General features: G+C 44.3%; 1 protein-coding gene across 1 annotated transcript in view; it reads left to right on the forward strand.

The window, feature by feature from the left end:
- Window positions 1–13,803, forward strand: part of LOC130124542 (high-affinity choline transporter 1-like) — a 30,163-nt gene extending 16,360 nt beyond the window's left edge. The window contains exons 5-9 of the mRNA XM_056293947.1: window positions 1,271–1,414; window positions 4,600–4,753; window positions 8,778–8,995; window positions 12,690–12,737; window positions 12,967–13,803. Coding sequence (XP_056149922.1) covers window positions 1,271–1,414; window positions 4,600–4,753; window positions 8,778–8,995; window positions 12,690–12,737; window positions 12,967–12,981 — 579 coding nt within the window. The 3' untranslated portion in view covers window positions 12,982–13,803. The remainder of the gene's footprint in view (window positions 1–1,270; window positions 1,415–4,599; window positions 4,754–8,777; window positions 8,996–12,689; window positions 12,738–12,966) is intronic.
- The last annotated feature ends 5,638 nt before the right edge of the window (window positions 13,804–19,441 follow it).

Raw genomic sequence — 19,441 nt, forward strand, 5'->3', positions numbered from 1 at the left:
TTGGGGGGGGGGTAGGTTGAACAACCCATCTGACCCTTGGCTACACCCACGGAAACATCCCATGTCATGCTCACCAAAATCCCCCCCCAAAAAAAACATGAAATAAACCACTTTCCAACAGGTAGCAAATAATGCTGAAGGATGCAACCTGTTTTGATGTGGGCTACCATCACAACCATTGCCAGTATCATCACCAAGACCCCGTTCTTCCGACTCTGAAAGGTCAGCTCTCACTTTACCTGCTGTTGAGGGGCGTTGGTGTTAAGCCACAACAGCAAAGCGTTTAGTGAGATTTAACTGTAGACCAATACCAGACTTGAGTGTGGGCCACACTGAACCTCTCCTCTTCAAGTGTTGTAGGCTGCAGCAGCAGCGTTCACAGATAAGGGTGGAGAGGATAACCATTATCCCCCAATAACCAACCATCACCAATCCTCCTTTCTGAATTGGCTCAGACAGAAGAAACATGTGCTATCTGGCTGGCTTGCTGAGACCCCTTGCTGGCTGCAGATCACTTGGACATTGATGGCGGGGTAGTCTTTCCTGCAAATGTAGACATGGTCCTCTCTTGAGGGACTGGTCATAGGAATCAGCGTGCCATCAGTGACCTAAAGACCCTTTGGGATGTTGGCTCCAGTGTAAAACCCTCAACGGGTCTCCTACATCTTCTCTGCTTTGCTGGGGAAGGTGCTGTTTTTAGCTAGCTGCAAAAGCAAAGGTGTTACTGCTGTAACATCTCTAGAAACAACTGACTTCCTATTAACAAATCCCAATTACTGAGTTAACAATCTGCAACCAAATGTTGCATTCCCTTAATGACGTTTTTATTGAGGCACTTGGAGCCATAAACGTGGAGTGAGTAGGATTAAAAAGATTCAATATATAGGCCTGTTAACAACTTTTCTTCTATCTAAAGCTGACACTTCTAAAATAGTCTATCTATCTATCGATCTTTTCTGTCTATATAAGGTGATAGAATACATTTTTGCCTGCTTAGAGTCATTTTTGAAGATATGTTAATGTTAAATACATTGAATGACATCATTAACAATGTTGCTGAAACAATTATGTTGGTGCAAACTACATTGGTGCTGATTTGCAGTGTAGTGATGGTGGTTTCGGAGTAGTTTCTCCAACTATTCATAACAACCATAATGGTCGATCCGTCTGTCTTTGGGAAACACACCCCAGAGCAGAATAACTCAAGTGTACATGCATTTTCTCTCAAGTTTATTTGGCATTTGCTCCTTTTCCTCTGTGTTTTGTGCAGTGGCTGTGCGTCCCCTTCATTCTGACCAACCCTGTGTCTGTTGACATCACCAAGACCGCTTTCAACTATACCTTCCAGGCCCCCTGGACTGGAACTGTGGATGCAGAGAAAGCCTGGATATGGGTCGATAATTTCTTACTGTTGGTAAGTTCTTCATGCTTTGTTTTTCAGTGCAAATACACCTTAGCACACACCTTAGCTGCCAGCTGCAGGCCCCGACTTTTTGTCCCCATAATATCCCTTCATTCAGGGTGATCTGTCTGGAGCTACCAGTCGAGCAGCTGTATTAAAAGCATGACCAAGCCATAATTGGAATTATGCAGAGGTGACAAAAGATACTTCAGAATTATTGCAAATTACAAACACTTGCTCATCAATTGTTTATTCGCTAGCAAGGACCACACCATTAACACGATGCATTTAAATGATTTATTAAGGAAAAATGATTGATGTGCATAGTTCTTGTACTTCTTCCGCTTGCTGACTGCATTGTGGGGAAGCTTCTTAGGGAATCCGCCGTAGCACCTGGACAACGACAGACCCCCTCAGGACCCAATGTAGGAGAGGAAAGAGCAAAAGACAAGAAATAGGGTGGGGGGAGGGGTGCAGAATACAAGAGCAGAAGGGGAGGAGAGGGTTAGGTGGGTATTTATTGGAATCCCAGAAATGGCATGGTTGAGGTGTGGTCCTGCTCCTGAATCTCGCTAGATGAGCTTCAATTCACTAGCAAGGACCACACCATCCGCATCACACCATGGGCGACTGCGTTAACCAGTCAACTAAAGGGTCTGACCCTTTGTCCACGTCTGCATCTAAGTTGTCTTCGTTTGATGGCTGGGAGAGCTGGCACTGGATCAGCTGGGTGAGCTTGGTCTGCTGCGTCCTGTGGGCCCAGGGACGACGGCCCTGCCTGGAGCTGCGCCCAAAGAGGAAGCACCAAGGGCGGTCTGACAGGACCCAGAAGTGGGGCAGGCTAAGCTAAATGCTATCCCATGCAGACCGGCAGTTCTGACAGTCATCCTGGCTGGCGTTTGCTGTCTTGGACAGGGAAAAAAAAAAATTTGTTTGGATATGTTGGCTATATGTGTTTTTGTAGTTTCGTAGTTTTTTTTTTGTACTTTGGATACATGTGTTCTTTGGATGTTGCACTGCTGTGGGCTGGGGGAAACGATATTTCGTTTAATTTCATATACACAAGTCCATGAAATGAGATGACAAATAAATATTCATGGTTTCTGATTCCTACAGACACAATTGGCAGTGTCTGTGGGTGGGAAGCCGGATGTGGGTATGTGTCCTGGTCGCTACACTAGCACCTCCTTTGGTCAGTCGGGGCTCCTGTTCGGGGGGGAGGGGGAACTGGGGGGAATAGCGTGATCCTCCCACGCGCTACGTACCCCTGGCGAAACTCCTCACTGTCAGGTGAAAAGAAGCGGCTGGTGACTCCACATGGATTGGAGGAGGCATGTGGTTGTCTGCAACCCCCCCCCCCCCGGATCGGCAGAGGGGGTGGAGCAGTGACTAAAAACAACATTAAAGGTATATGGAGTGTATTAAACAGCATTATTAGAAATGGATCTGGAGACTCAAGTTACCCACTGTATTTTATCGATAACAATAAGACCACTAATAAAATGGATGATGTAATTAGTGGTTTTAATAAATTCTTTCTAAGTGTGGGGCCAAAATTGGCAGAAAAAAAATCAATATCCCAGAAACAACCAAAGGGGGGTGGGGACTGATGATGACTTTAATCCAGGTTAAATTTTTCTTAGAGCAGTAGAAGAAAAGGACGTCATGGATATTGTAAGCAAATGTAAGAACAAAACTTCTACTGACTGGAATGAAATTGATATGACAATAGTCAAAAAAGTCATTAATGGTATTGCAAAACCACTAACTCACATCTGTAAATTGTCATTTGAAACGGGTAAATTTCCAAGGAAAATTAAAGTTGCAGAAGTTATTCCATTATGTAAAACTGGGGATAGACAACACTTCACAAATTACAGGTCTGTTTCTTTACTTTCCCAATAGACCAAGATATTGGAATAGCTCTTTACGGACCGATTAGACAATTTCATTGAGAAGCACTAATTGCTGACCGACAGCTAGTGTGGATTCAGAACAAACAGATCAACATAAAGGCGCTAATTGAATTAATAGAAGAACTTACTAATTGCATAGACAAAAAAAGTACGTGGTAGGAATATTTATAGATCGAAAAAAAAGCTTCTCATACCATTCAAAGAAGGTTGAATCAGTTCATCTGGATACAACGTTTATTGACAGATAAGGTTCATCACTCAACAAAGTGACATCTTCAGTCTAAACTGACTGCAGGTATCCCCACCCTTATAAACAATACAGTTGCACAACGACCGAAACCAACGACCAGTTTCATATGCAAATATGGGTGGGACCATTAATTAGAGCTCCACAGGCCCTATGTACTAGGAGGATTTGGGAATGTTTGCAATCACAGCGTTGTAAGATAGTGACAGATGTACTCTTAGCCCCCCCCCCCGCCCCCATTCAGGGATGGTTGTTACCTCTTTACCTCCCTGTTCAAACCATCATTCCTCCCTATAAAGAATGTGCACATCCTCATCCCTGAAAGAGTGGCCACTGGCCTGTAGATGGGTGTAGACTGCAGAGTCCTGGCCTGATGTGTTAGCTGTCCTGTGTTGTGCCATTCTTTTGGCCAGCGTCTGTTTAGCTTTCCCAATGTATAAGTCATGCCAATCCTCTTTGCACTTAATGTGATGAGTAAGCCAAAATCACAGACAAGAGGGTGGAAAGTGATCGGGAAGGAAGCCAGTATGAGTCAGACTAACAGTTTCCTTTATATAATGCTTGATATAATGGCTGCCATCACAGTGTATCAAGTCTTACTGAAGCATTACATAAGCCAAAGGATTTCTCTGGGGCGTTGAAATAGTTTCAATGGCAGCATTCATGAAATAATCCATGATGTAGGAATTCTGGTTAAAAACGGACTTTGGGAGACATCTTAAGTGTATGAGCCTCTTTGTCAGTCATTCACATAAATTGTCAGTTTATATCAATCTAGCTTCCTGAGTGTATTTTTACTATGAGTTTGTACCTCCTTCGGAAGTACAAAGGGTATACGTGAGCTAATTTACAACTGCTGCAGGAGGGGTGTGCACCTTTATACAAGCAAGTTGTCTAATTTATATTTATAAAGCTCTTCAAAACATTCCTGAAACCAGAGAAGATGCTGCAGTCGACAGCTTCCAATGGCAACAAGCCCACAACATGCAGATGACAGCTAGTTAGTGATTTGTGTTTGTTTTTGTTGTTTTGAGTCTATCGGTAACCTGGGATATCAGGACTTCCACCAGAGAACCCTGTCTTCCATCTCTTCAGCCACAGCCAAGATCTGCTGCTTCGCCGCTGCGTTCCTCGTCATCATCTTTGGAATCCCCTCTGTGTTGATTGGAGCAGCGGCTGCATCAACAGGTAAACAAGACTGAACATGAACTAAACCCTGGACTATTTCTTTCAGTTTGCTGGGATCTACAGGTTAAATATCTTGTAAAGGTTAAAAACATGGCAGGTCTTGGTACTCTGTGATGTTAGCATAGAAGGATAAACACAGCTTTAGATAATAACACTGATGGCTGAATGGATGTAGGTGTGCCAAAGAACCAGCACTGACAGTACTATTCACAGTTGTTAGTGCTGGCTCTGTCTGTTTGTCTGTCAATGCTGATCAGTGTGCTGGCATAGCTAACTCAAACAGACCCATTCATTTTGGGGGGGGGGGGGTTTCTCTCTTTTTTTCCCTAATTGTATCTGGCCAATTACCCCACTCTTCTCCGAACTATTTTGGTCACTGCCCCACCTACTCTGCCAATCCGGGGAGGGCTGCAGACTACCACATGCCCCCTCCGATACACGTGGAGTTGCCAGCCGCTTCTTTTCACCTGACAGTGAGGAGTTTCACCAGGGGGACGTAGCACGTTGGAGGATCACACTATTCCGCTCCAGTTCCCCCTCCCCACTGAACAGGTGCCCCGACCGACCAAAGGAGGCGCTAGTGCAGTGATCAGGACACATACCCACATCCGGCTTCCCACCTGCAGACACAGCCAGTTGTGTCTGTAGGGACACCTGACCAAGCTGGAGGTAACACGGGGATTTGAACCGCTGATTCCCGTGTTGGTAGGCAATGGAATAGACCGCTACGCTACCCGGACGCCCTTTTTTCATTTTTTTTGTATACATTTTTTTAAACGCACAGAAAGAAGCAAAACAAATCAAAACAAAAGAGATAATAAAATATGCAAATTAATTAATTAATTGAAACAGACAAATGAACCGGGGGTGGGGGGGGGTCTGTCATCAGAGGACAGAAGACATATCGGACTGGATGTTCATAATGCTGGCAAATAATTCTGATTTTACTGCCTGTAGCTCCGTCTTGATGGATGATAAGTTCTCGCTCAAGGTCACCTGGAGCTCGGTCTTGAAAATAACCACCATCTCGTTGTGAAGGGGAGCGAGCAGCTCGGCCTTGAAACTGGAGGGGCCAGTAACATCTGTTGGTGTGGCAGCTCCGCCCAGGTGGGTAGAGGAGTCGCTACGAGGCGAGGATCCAGCAATGCAGAGCCGACCGCAGTGGCTGTGCAGTCGACGTGCCCCCAGTTTTGACTTTTTGAGGCATTGTGGTCAGCAAGAGGTCTAAGTTAAAGTATTGGGTAAAACTTACACCCAAAAGTACAGTATGTGTGCCTTGGGTAGGATTTTTTTCAAAGCTTATTGCAGGAGCCCCTAAAATCGTGTCCTACTCCACTGATCGCTACGCTGGAAGTACAAACAGACCTATTATTAACGTTATTAGCAGCATCTGTGTTTATTCTGCTATGCTAACATGGGACTCCCTAATTGTATGCCATTTCACCCAGGGGTTGAGATTAGATAAGGGTTAAAATTAGATTTAAGATTATGGTTAAGATTACGGTTATGTTTATTATTATTAATAATAATAATTCATTTTATTTATAGAGCGCTTTTCAGAGTACTCAAAGATGTTTTACATAAGCTGAAATAAATATAAAAGCAACACGCCAAAAACTTAAAACATGCAACATCAATCACACATTAAAAGCAATACTGAAAAGGTGAGATCTGATTAATGATTTGAACGTGGTCAGATTGGTGCAGTCTCTGATGTGTTTGGGGAGAGAGTTCCAGAGGGAGGGCTCAGCTATGGAGAAGGCTCTGTCACCCCAGGTCAGATGCTTGGTCCTGTGTGGTGGAGACAGGAGGTTTGTGTCGGAGGAGCAAAGGCTGCGGGAAGCAACATGGTAGTGGAGCAGGTCGGTGAGGTGGGAAGGGGCCTGGTTATGGGGGGCTTTGTGAGTGAGGAGAAGGACTTTTAATTGGATCTGTTGTTGGACAGGGAGCCAATGGAGGTTCTGGAGGACAGGGGTGATGTGGTCACAGGAGTGGGAGTGGATGAGCAGGTGAGCAGCAGGGTTCTAGATGTACTGGAGTTTGTTTAGGACTTTGGATGATGAGTCATAAGGAATGCTATTGCTGTAGTCAATTCTGGATGGGATGAAGGCATGGATCAATGTTTCGGCAGCAGAGAAGGAGAGTGATGAGCAGAGACAAGCTAAGTTTTTAGTTGAAAAAAGGCAGTTCTGGTGATTTATTTGAATTGGTGTTCAAAGGAGAGGTTTCTGTCAAAAATGATTCCGAGGTTGCGGAAGTGTGGGGAGGGAGGCAGAATGGAGTTATCAACGGTGAGGCAGAAGTTGTGAGTGGTTTTGGTAAGAGATTTGAGACCGATGATGATCATGTCAAATTTATTGCAATTTAGTTTGAGGAAGTTGGCTTGCTACCATGATTTAATTTCAGTGAGGCAGTTTGCCACAGTGGGGCGAGTTGCAATGGTGATGGATTTAGTGGAGATGTAGAGATGGATGTCTTTGGCGTAGCAGTGGAAGTGGAGACCATAATAACGTATGATGTTACCAAGGGGGATTATGTGAAGGATGAACAGGAGTGGACCAAGCACCAAAACCTGGGGGATGCCTTGGGACAGAGGAGCGCTGAAGGAGGTCCAGTTGTTGATGCTGATGAACTGTTGTCTCTTTGTGAGATATGACTTAAACCAAGAGAGGGCAGTACTAGTGAGGTTGAGGGAGGATTCATGGCAGGAGAGAAGAATAGTGTGGTTGATAGTGTCAAACACTGCAGTGAGGTTGAGGAGGATAAGAATGTGAATTGGCCAGAGTTTGAGGGGAGCAGGAGGTCATTGGTGACTTTAAGGAGGGCTGTTTCTGTGCTGTGAGTAGAAAGCCGACTGAAATAGTTCAAACGGGTCACTGGAGATGAGGTGAATTTTGAGTTGGGAGGCAACAACATGTTCCATTTGACAGAAAAGGAAGATTGGAGATGAGCTGGAAATTGCTCATGATATCAGGGTTGAGTCCAAGATTTTTGAGGATGGGGTTGACAGCAGTCAGTTTAAGTGTATTGGGGACCGATCCAGAGCTGAAGAAGGAGTTAATGATTTCTGTGACGAGTGAGGAGATAGCTGGGAGACAGTCCTTCACAAGATTGGATGGGATGGGATCCATAAAACAAGTGGAGCTTCTCATTCTTACCGCGAGATTGGACAGCTCCATCTAGGACACAGGGGAGAACTTTGACAGGGGCTGAGTTGTGGGAGGGGGGGGTCAGGTTGCTGTAGATGGTGTCAATTTTAGTTTGGAAAAATGAAAGGAAAGAGTTGCACTTGTTAACTGTGAAGGAATTGGAGGTATTGTCACTGGGTTTGAGAAGTTTGTTTATTGTGGAGAAGAGAGCCTTGAGGTTGGTGGAGTCAGAGTGTAAGAGGTGTGAGTAGTAGGTAGACCAGGCTGTGATGAGAGCGTCTTTGTATTGTTGTAGGCTTGGAGATACACTATTAAAGCAGTTTTCTTGCAGAGTATTTCGAGCTGGCACTTAGAGCCTTTCATTTGATGGAGTTCAGGCATATACCAGGGAGCTTAGTGTGTGAATGAGACTGTTTTAGTTTTGATGGGGGCCAGCTTATCAAGACAAGAGGGAGAGTGTGTCATTATAATAACTGACAAGATTGGAGGGATTATCAGACAGTGTGGTTAGGCCCAGGGTGGGGTGGGGGTTAAGGTTAAAAATGATAAGGTTGGAAATTGTTAAGGTGGTGTCATCCAGGTGAAATGGCATACAAATAGGGAGTCCCATGCTTATACATCACAGGGTACCAAGACCAGCCTGACATGTTTTTAACCTTTACATTATTTATAACCTGTAGACTTCAGCAAACTCATGAAAACGGGTTGGGGTTCAGTTACTTCTTAAGAAACTTAAAATATGACAAACTACAGTGGAACGCAACTCGATCCAATATTGTTTCTCTCTTCTTTCTTTGATTGTGAAAGTGTGTCCACATACTAAGCCCACATGCCAAGTCCTTGTCTGATATCCCATTTACCTGTTTGGATCCCAGACTGGAACAAGACCACTTATGGTTCCCCGTCTCCATATGAACGTGGGGAGGCGGGTCTGGTGCTGCCCATCGCTCTGCACCACCTCACACCACCCTTCATCTCCCTCATCGGCATTGGAGCTGTGGCTGCTGCTGTGATGTCGTCAGCAGACTCGGCACTGTTGTCAGCAGCGTCCATCTTCTCCTCCAACATATACAAGGACATCCTGAGGACCCGGGTAAGATGGAGAGAGGAGCGGGAGAAAGCAGAGACAGAAGAAAGGAAAACACAGATATCTCTTGATATGTTGAGAACCTATTTATCTCTCTCACTCTATTTCTCTCTCTATCTACCTATTCAGCTATCTGAATAGGTAGATAGAAAGATACCTATCTTATCTATCTTGTCACAGGGTAATGACTAAGAGGAAAGCAGATCTAAAGGGCAACAGCTGTTAGCTTTAGAAATCCCAACCTGCTTTTTCTGATCTTTGATCAGAAACGGACTAAACTACTATGCTTACTTTCACACACCAGGAATTTGACTTGGTGGGATGCTCATCGGCATGCTTAATAGCAGTGGCGGTAAAAAAAACCTTTTTTGGGGGGGGGGCACAGTTTTGGGAGGGAAAAACAAACTGAAGCAGCACTTCATAACTCAGCAGCAAAAAAAGTGAATCTAAAAGCAACACAACACACTGTAATGTTGCCGAAACACTGGCCATTACTTGAACATACTGGCACTACCTGAACATTTGAACATAAAGCAGAGCCAACTCAAAGGCTCCACAAAATTTCACACAGTCTATTATTCTGGACCGGACGTGTCGGATTTTATTTTTTATTTTTTGTCACCTCTTCATCGTTCCTTCTAATGCCAATCCTGTAGCTTTCATCTAGCTGTTCAGCACAGAAATGCTAAGGCTGCCAAAATTTGTTTAGCCTCATACTATTGTCTAGAATGGCAGTGGCTACTTTCCTGCCGTTCGCATTTTTCAGAAAGATGTTTTAGGTCTTGTACCCCTGCCGTTGTCCACAACGCCTCAGTGCCAATGCTTTGAGATAGCAAACAGGAAAAGTAATAACAGGCATTACTTACACCACATCCAGATAGCCAACTCCGTTCGTCATAAGAGCGGGAGAAGCCCCGGTTGTTGATGAATTTGTAAATCCCGTCAGTCCGGTCTAAGCTCCTTTATCTTCTTTTTTCTTCTTCCAATGAACGCCTCATGAAAGGGTGCAAGAACTTCCTTTGATTTCCGCAGTTCCACTTGGCGTTACCATCTCCTGAAACTACCGGTCACCGTCAGCTAGCTAAGTAGCAGGAGTGACAGTCAGTTGCGCCCCTGTATTTATATTAATGGCGGGTGTGAACATGAAAGACAGCATCGAGAATTGTCCAATCACATTAGATTAAAAAAAAAAAATCACAAGGAAAATACCAATTCACTGCCAATAAAAGTGGAAGTGTCTGGGGCGCAGAGAGCTGCAGCCTGTGGAAAATCTGACGCAACCAATTAGAGAGCAGCCTCAGGTCACTGGCTTGCCAAAATTGCCAAAAAGGACTTAGACGCATTCTTATTTGGCTGGTGCCCTCCACCCAGGTAGGTATTCACACAGAAATTAACCAAATATAATAGACGGGTTTCCTGTTCACAATGTGAATAGCATTGTGTGTGCACAGAATAAGTGTTGGTTAATATCAATGGAATCTTAGCATTTTATGGATCTGCAATGTAAGTAACTCCTTTACATACCTTTATGTACTGGTGATGATTAAAGCTTTGCATAACATCAGATTTGTTAGGAACAAAGTGCTCAGCATGGCATCCTGTCAAGTTTCAGTTCAAGTTTTAAGATGGTTGTATTTGGCAAATGCACAACCATACAGCATGTCAGGCGTTGCTGACAATAAAACGCTGCGGCATCAGTTCAACCTCAAAAAGGCTAAACAATATCACATAACAGATCAAGTTGAAGCTAAAAAAGAAAAACTCTAAAAAATTAACAAAAAATGTAAAATTATCAAATTACAGCATTTACAGTCCAGCCTGAGATATTAAAACTAAAGCTAAAATAGCTAAAAATAGACTAAAAGCAAGTTAAAATTCACAGTATATACAGGGTAGAGAATAATAAACTTAAATTTAAACTATCTAGAATTAACAGTAGACATGGAAATGTGACAGAGGTATGCAGTGTCTGCACATAGTGCAGGAGTGGTATGGCAGAAAATGAACAGTTCAGAGTAAAGTGAAGTGTGTGCATTGGGGGGGGGGGGTATACTCAAGTGTCCAGAGTCTGTGTTCTTATGGCTTGTGGGGAAAAAGCTGTCCTTAAGCCTATAGATTCGGGCCCAGATGTTCTGGTACCGTTGGCCAGATGGTAACAGAGCGAAAAGTTTGTGGCTGCGGTCCCCAAGCTAGCTGCTGGGCTTTGTTCCTGCACCTCTGGGTGTAGAGGTCCGGCATGGCTGGTAGCTAAATCCTGGCAATGTGCTGCACTGTTTTCACCACCCTCTGTAGAGCCTTGCTGTCAAGGGCGTACCTGGTGCCATACCAGGCGGTGATGCAGCCAGTCAGGATACTGTCGCCTCCTCTGTAGAAGTTGCCGACTATCCTGGAGTCCATGGAGTCCACTCATGTAATTTTTTGACATGCCAGGCCCGATGTTGATGGAACTCTGTTGAACCAGTTTCTACCATGTATAATTTTCCATGAATCATAATCAGAACTACTTCATTCATCCCCAAGGGGAAATTGGATCCCATACAGACACGCTCTGGCAAGAAAAACCAACAAGACAACAAGACAATAGAAACAAATAGAAACAATAGAAACAAGAAAAACAGAAATAAATAGAAAGAGAAGATAAAATAATAAATAGAAACAAAAACATACAGACACAATTGACCCTACAGACACAATTGGCCATGTCTGAAGGTGGGACGCCAGATGTGAGTATGTGTCCTGGTCGCTGCACTAGTACCTCCTCTGGTCGGTCGGGGCGCCTGTTCAGGGGGGAGGGGGAACTGGGGGGAATAGCTTGATCCTCCCACGTGCTACATCCCCCTGGTGAAACTCCTCACTGTCAGGTGAAAAGAAGCGGCTGGTATTGGAGGAAGCATGTGGTAGTCTGCAGCCCTCCCCGGAGCATCAACTGGGATGGCTAAGAGAGAGGAGTGATTGACCAGGTACAATTGGGGAGAAAAAGGGGGTAAAAAAACCCCCCACAATCTTTTGCTTGTCTTTGTGAGGACACCTCATTGACTGCATTCATTCCCTAGCTCTTAACCTAACCTAACCATCAGAACTACATGACTAACCTTAAACCTTACCCAAACTTTAACCTAATCCTAATTCTAACCCTAATCTTAAACCCAAATCCTAACCTGAAAATATACCCCTAAAGGAGTGAGAACCACTCGAAATGCCCTCACTTTGCAAAAATGTCCTCACTCTGAAGGTTAAAAACTGACGGTTAAAAACTCACATTGGTCTACACAAATATAGAAGTAAAAGAACACACACACACATTTTCGAGAGTACTGATTTTCAAGAACGTTATATAAATTCCATCAATCCATTATCCAAACCGCTTATCCTGCTCTCAGGGTCACAGGGACGCTGGAGCCTATCCCAGTAGGCATTGGGCGGCGGGCGGGGAGACACCCTGGACAGGCCGCCAGGCTAATGGTGCTAATTACAAAGCAACATTGGAACGAATATGCGAAAAGTTTGACATATTATTTACAATATATGGCTACGTGAAAGTCATCAGAAATGTAATAACCCATGTTAAGTACCCAAAAAATGTCTCAAGTACATCAAAAAAGTAGTTTTACCTCTATTTTATACTGCTGCCGCACAGTATTCAAACAAGTATATTGCACACTGTAAAAATTGTGTGTGTGTGTCTGTGTCGTCCCTCCAGGCATCAGAGACGGAGCTCCAGTGGGTGATCCGTGCCACTATAGTTTTGGTAGGCTTGATAGGAACTTCACTTACCCTCCTGGAAAACAGCATCATGGTTTTTTGGACCCTGGGTTCGGACATAGCCTACACCTTCATGTTGCCTCAGCTTATCTGTGTCCTTTTCTTTGGCATTTCCAACGGCTATGGCGCCACGGCGGGCATTGTGGTGGGGTTGATTTTAAGATTACTATTTGGGGAGCCATTACTTGGCTTACCAGTTGTCCTCTGCCTACCAGGTTGCACCTTTGTAGACGGGGTTTACGTCCAGCGTGCTCCCATCAGGACCATTTGCATGCTGGCTCACATGGCTGCCACTGTGTTGTTCTCCTACCTGGCTTCCTTGCTCTTTTGCAAAGGGCTGATTCCAGAAAGATGGGACGTGTTCAAAGTGAAACTGCATCAGACGCCACAGGCAGTGAGCTTGAGAAACACCAACACGACCACAGCAGACAAGGGTGATGAAGAGTCTGAAGTCAACAACGAGAAGGATGAGGTCTTAGACGTGATGCTACATACAAACTGATGGAGAATAAATCAGCGGGCCTGTCACTGCAGGTTTACAAATACAAGGCTGCAGTTTGAAAGAGGACAAATTTACTCCTGCAAAAAAAAAAGTTTCTAAGATAGAGATATCATTACATAATTGATAACTACTTTCTCCTTTTTTACTTCCTGTTTGTCATTTTTGTCTATTCCATTGCCTACCAACACGGAGATCGCCGGATCGAATCCTTGCGTTACCGCCGGCTTGGTCAGGCATCCTACAGACACAATTGGCCGTGTCTGTGTGGTGGGAAGCCAGATGTGGGTGTGTCTCCTGGTCGCCACACTAGCGCCTCCTCTGTTCGGTCAGGGCGCCTGTTCGGGGGAACTGGGGGGAGCGGCGTGATCCTCCCACGTGCTACATCCCCCTGGCGAAACTCCTCACTGTCAGGTGAAAAGAAGCAGCTGGTGAACAAAAAAAATTTTTTTGAACTCGTCAGAGGTTTGGAAGGGGAAAATGTGTATTTGCTACTATAAAAAATGCATTTGACGAAAAAAAAAAAACTAATAAAAATCGTTTGTAAAAGAAAGCAGTTTGTGTTGATGATGAGGGAGGGAAGCACAGTTTGTGCTCAGTGTTCACCGTGTCTGTACTGCACCACAACACTCGGGTTTCTAATTTTGCCACAGCTGGCAGTACATGCCTCGAAGGCCATTTGTTGAGGGTACGACAACTGAAGGAAAAACATAACAAACGGTAACACAAAACAAAGAAAATGAAGAGTTATGCTGTGGGATGCGTGCATTTAAGAGCAGGTGCAAAACAAGTCAGTGAAGAAATAAAAACGAATTGTCGTCTGTCCCAGAAACTCCTGTACATCACATAAGGCCCGGAGTTCGGCGTCTCAATGCCAAGCTTGCATCCTGAGGATAAAGAAGCTGCACACAATTTAAAAAAAAAAGGTGAGGGGGAGTGATGGAAAAAGGAGAAAGGCTGTAAAAGAACAGTCAGTCAAAGTAAACAAAAGGACTATTTAGTCTTCACTGAATGATAGTCACAGCTGTGGGAGCCCATGGGTGCCAGCCTCTCAAATAGTTAAATCCAGCATCAAATATGGATATTTAGGGCATCCGGGTAGCGTGGTGATCTATTCCGTTGTCTACCAACGCAGGGATCGCCGGTTCGAATCCCCGTGTTACCTCCGCTTGGTCGGGCAGCCCTACAGACACAATTGGCTGTGTCTGCGGGTGGGAACCCGGATGTGGGTATGTGTCCTGGTTGCTGCACTAGCGCCTCCTCTGATCAGTCGGGGCGACTGTTGGGGGGAGGGGAGGGGAGGGGGGGGCTGGTGGGAACAGCGTGATTCTTCCACAAGCTACGTCCCCCTGGTGAAACTCCTCACTGTCAGGTGAAAAGAAGCAGCTGGCGACTCATGTACCGGAGGAGACACGTGGTAGTCTGCAGCCCTCCCCGGATCGGCAGAGGGGAGGAGCGACCGGGACCTACCCATGATCCTCAGCGAGTTTGAACGTCGTGCTGAGTGTCACGAAAAAAAAGGAAAATTCATGCCCATGTACACAAAATCAATAGATGAAATGTCGTGACTATTTTACGAACTGCCGTGAGACTGGTTAGTCACTTTCACTCTTCTACCCTCCATTAGAAATATATGGTACTGCGTGTGATACGTCGGGTGGTCTTTATTTTTATTTATTTTTTTGATATGAAAAATTCTACAGGTCCTGGAGCACCTGTTAAGATAGAAGTCATCATGAACACCAGTACTTACCAAGATATTTAAATAATAACAAAAAAGCACCCCCCCCATAAGCTTACAAGATTTCCATTTTCATTTAAAAATTAAACTTTTCAATGCAATTCACTTATGATTATCTGCTTATATGGGTACACATATCATATAATAAAATATTAAGTGTTTATAGACAGGTTTATACAGTTTAAAGCATTTTAATCATGAAAAAAAGGTTTTAGCAGGTGCCTAAGACTTTTGCACAGTATGTCACATTTGAATAGCAGTTTCATCACTTATATCTAAGGAGATGCAAACCATAATGGGAAATATATTAGGGCAATGTGGGTTGTCAGCGGTTAGCAGGACTTGGTGTAGGCTATGTGAAAAGAACGAGAAACAAAACAGAAATATGTCTTTCCCTTCCTACAATGACAGCAGTCTTATTGGTGTAGGGCACAGTCAGATATTTACATGCTTCATTTTTTTCTTCATTATGTGCAAAACTACAAAACAGGGGTTTTGACATGAGCTTCAGGACTTGTGGCTGTCTTGTAGATCATCATTGAACAGTGACAAAGAAACTAGCTCACTGCACTTAACACACAATAAAACACAACGAAACACCCAATTTACCAGAACAGCAAATATTCCCTTGTCAAGGCAGGTAAGTAATTTCCCCTTTATCATTACCATTACTCACAGCTTGACCAGGTAAGTACAACATTTCTCATCTATTAATATTTCTTACAGAAACAACAGGTAAGTATATCATCTTTTAACCACAAAATATTGTATCAATAGTCTATTTCTATTGCTATGTATAAAACATAAATAACTCTGCACATAGGGCGTGTATTCTGCCACTGACTTAAGTCAAATTTTCACTTATCTTGCATTCTTCTTCTTTGCGTTTATTGGCGGGTTGCAGTACCTTATGTTGCATTGACGTCAATGATTTAAGTGAAAATGTGACTTCAATCAATTGCGAAATACCCCCCATAGCTTGTCTGCAGTCACGTGCTTCCGATGACGCGCGAGATTCAGGTGGAGGGCAGGAAGTGAAAAGCAGAATGGACGAGATGGAGGAAAGCCCGAACTGTGCTAGTTTAGACGATATTATGAGAGAAAGGTATAAACAGAAAGTAGGATATGTTGGTCATGATCCTTACTGCTTTACCTTTGGTGAAGTGGTCACTGCACACACGCGCATTATCCGACTCCGCCCCTCCCGACCGCAGACGACGGTTCGCAAACCATTTTTTCTGGCGTTTTCGGTCAATTTCTTGTATTTCCACCCCTTACGAGCAACAGCTTTTGGTACTCGATCTAAAACATCTAAAAATTATGTTTTACGTGATATGTGTGTTATGTTTTTTGTTTGTTTGTATTTTGGCGAAGCACTGCTTCACCTGTTGTCTTATAGAAACCTCCTCTGCTTCATAGCACTAAGACGGCTCTAGTTAAGGTCACTAATGATCTACTGCTGAATGCAGAGAAGTGACTGCTCGATTTTAGTTCTTTTAGACGTACGTGCTGCTTTTGACACGGTCGATCACAACATCCTCTTACATCGCTTAGAGACTTGGGTTGGCATCAAGGGCTCGGCTTTATTACGCTCTTACCTCACCAACACAACTTTTTCTGTTGTTCTGGGTAACTCTTCCTCCTCGGTGACTCAGCTGAGTTGTGGTGTCCCTCAAGGCCCAATCCTTGGCCCCCTTCTCTTATCTATATACATGCTGCCCCTTGACCAGGTCATTCAAAAATCACGATGTGCTCTACCATTTTAATGCTGATGACACTCAGTTATACATGCCACTAAAACCCACAGATCCTAGCGCCCTAGTAAATCTCACAACTAGCCTCTCTGATATTAAATCCTAAATGTCCAAAATATTTCTTAAATTTAATGATGATAAGTCTGAGGTCATTCTGTTCAGTCCCAAAAATTCTATCAGCCCTTTTGCTACTGTGGTGGATTCATTTATATTCATTTGCATAATTGTTACAATCTGGGTGGATAAAATAATTGCAAGAGGGACTAAAATTATGTGCAGATTATTTGCCAAAAATAGCAGGGAGAGAAGTGACGTAGGATGCCAGGACAACCCCCAGCGTTGACATGACTATTATAAGGTTAGGGCAAAAGGGAGGCTTGACCTCGTCTTGTTTGAGAAAGGGAGCACCTGCTCTCTCTCTTATGTTTGATTACTGTGGTATCTGATTATGGGTGGAAGATTAATTCACAAGTAAAATTGTATTATATATTGAGAAAAACCCGGTTCATGTTTATTGTGGTATCATGGAATTGAAGATCACACACATCTTTGTGCAACAAGAAATCACCCAACCTAAAGGGAGTGAGAATAATTTGGAAGGTACCAAAAGTCCATTGGCACTGAAATGCTATAGCGACCATTAAAGTCAAATATCTGATGCCAGATCAAACACAAGACACAAAAGTGTAAACATAATGAAGGTTGTTTTTCCCCACTTTGTGGGAAAAAAAACACATGGCAAGGAGATATTGGCAAAGTGATGCAGCTGGCTCAGTATTCCGGTCAATACTGTGGTTGTGAGAAAATCATCGTCCCACACTTTTTGGCCACCCACGCTATTTTGTTCCTCTGTGACTTTTCTGACACCATCTTGTTCCCCCTTTTTCTTGCACAGGGATTCTTGGTGTGCATTATTTTTGCAGTAACTGCGCCACACTTTTCAAAAAAAATGTTCTTGCCTTGTGCCCTTTTATTCCACACTTGTAACACGTCACGTTGGCATCTTCATCTTTTCTGTTGCTTGCGTGCGTCTTGGTGGGGCCTCGGCCTTGCCTTGCACGTCTTCATCACATTATGCGTAGATCTTGCCGTGTTCATTTTCTCCGCCTCTTCATAGACCCGTAGTCTTATTTTAAAGTCTGCAAACGTAACTTTATCTATGTTTTGTGTTATGTGGACGGCTAGCGGCTTAAAAGAGTCTGGTAGCCCGCCTAGTATCCTGGCTACGAGCAGTCCATCACTCATGGTCTCGCCTGCATCTCTCAGAGCCGTAATGAGGTTCTCCGCCCTTATTATGTAGTCGGTAACACTCTCGTTGTCCGCCATGCGTAGCTTGGTCAACGACGTGTATAAATTTATTATCCGCGGCTTGCTTTTCCGGAATAATGTTCTTTCAGTAGTCTCAGAGCCTTCCTGCCATCATCAGCGGCTTCATGTCTTATCAGCGATAGGCTTTTATCATCTATCTGTCTTATTAGCTCACCATAGCAATCAGCATTCTTCCTCCTATCTTCAGCTAACTGTTCTTCGCTAGCGCCGGTGGGCTCATGTAAAATAGTCTATTTTAGCTTCGGAGTATGTCAGCAGCCCAGGAATCTTGTTTCCCAAAGGTCACACTTATCTTCGGATCCGTCGAACAAAAGCTGCGGTGCCAAGACTCCTGTTGCTCCGCTTGCCATTTTGCTAACGCGCTAATTTTACCGCGGTCTACTAGCTTGCTGTACTTTTCTTTGCTAAGCTAGCTTGTGTAACCGGTTATTTTCTTGCCCGGTGCGGGATTCGATACGGAGTGTACTGCGCCACAAGGCGACATCACTAACCGCTCGGCTTAAGGGTCAGACCCGTTAGCTAGGGGCTAACGTGTCTTATTAGTAGTTTACAGTCGTCACCCTCTCCGGAAGCGCGCCCTCGCGCTTTGCTATTCCCGCGCTCCGAAGAGACTTGTGAGGATGTGCACACTTCCGGATCCCACCGCTGCCACCAATGTAACCGGTTATTTTCTTGCCCGGTGCGGGATTCGATACGAGGTGTACTGCGCCACAAGGCGACATCACTAACCGCTCGGCTAAAGGGTCAGACCCGTTAGCTAGGGGCTAACGTGTCTTATTAGTAGTTTACACTTGTTAGTTTAATTGGCTAACGCATAATACATCGCATAAAACTTCTTCCGAGAATATAAACACAGATTAAGAAACTCTGTGATATAAATGCTCACTTATCTCCAAGCTGGTCCACATAGCCCGTAGAAGTTCCGTGCAATACTTCGCGTTAAACTTCTTCCGGAATGCTAGCTTGTGTCCAACCCTGACTGGGCCCATAACCTGTTGAGCTGGGGTGCGCAATCTTCTTCAAGCGTGTGGGGAATAAGCAAAGCTTGACTCGGTTTTCGCTTGAGGCATATTTATTTAGGAAAATACAGCAGGTCTTAGCTCTCCACTATCGACTCTTGCAACACGTCACGCTGTCGCACACTGAGAACGTGGCGACGTCACATCCGAATGTACCGTAATACAACGAGTAAGGGCGCCATCAAATAACAACACATAACACAAGGGCTATCGAGCGTCCGGCCGGGCTGCCCCCCGAATTCGCTACAAAACTTTTCTAGATTGATTTGTAATATTTGACCTGCTCAGTAACGGAGGGCTAAGTACGAAGTACACAACTACGTAAGTACATTTCAGAAAGGGAAGCCG

This window comes from Lampris incognitus, chromosome 1 (assembly GCF_029633865.1).
Source record: "Lampris incognitus isolate fLamInc1 chromosome 1, fLamInc1.hap2, whole genome shotgun sequence".
Lineage (NCBI taxonomy): Eukaryota > Metazoa > Chordata > Actinopteri > Lampriformes > Lampridae > Lampris > Lampris incognitus.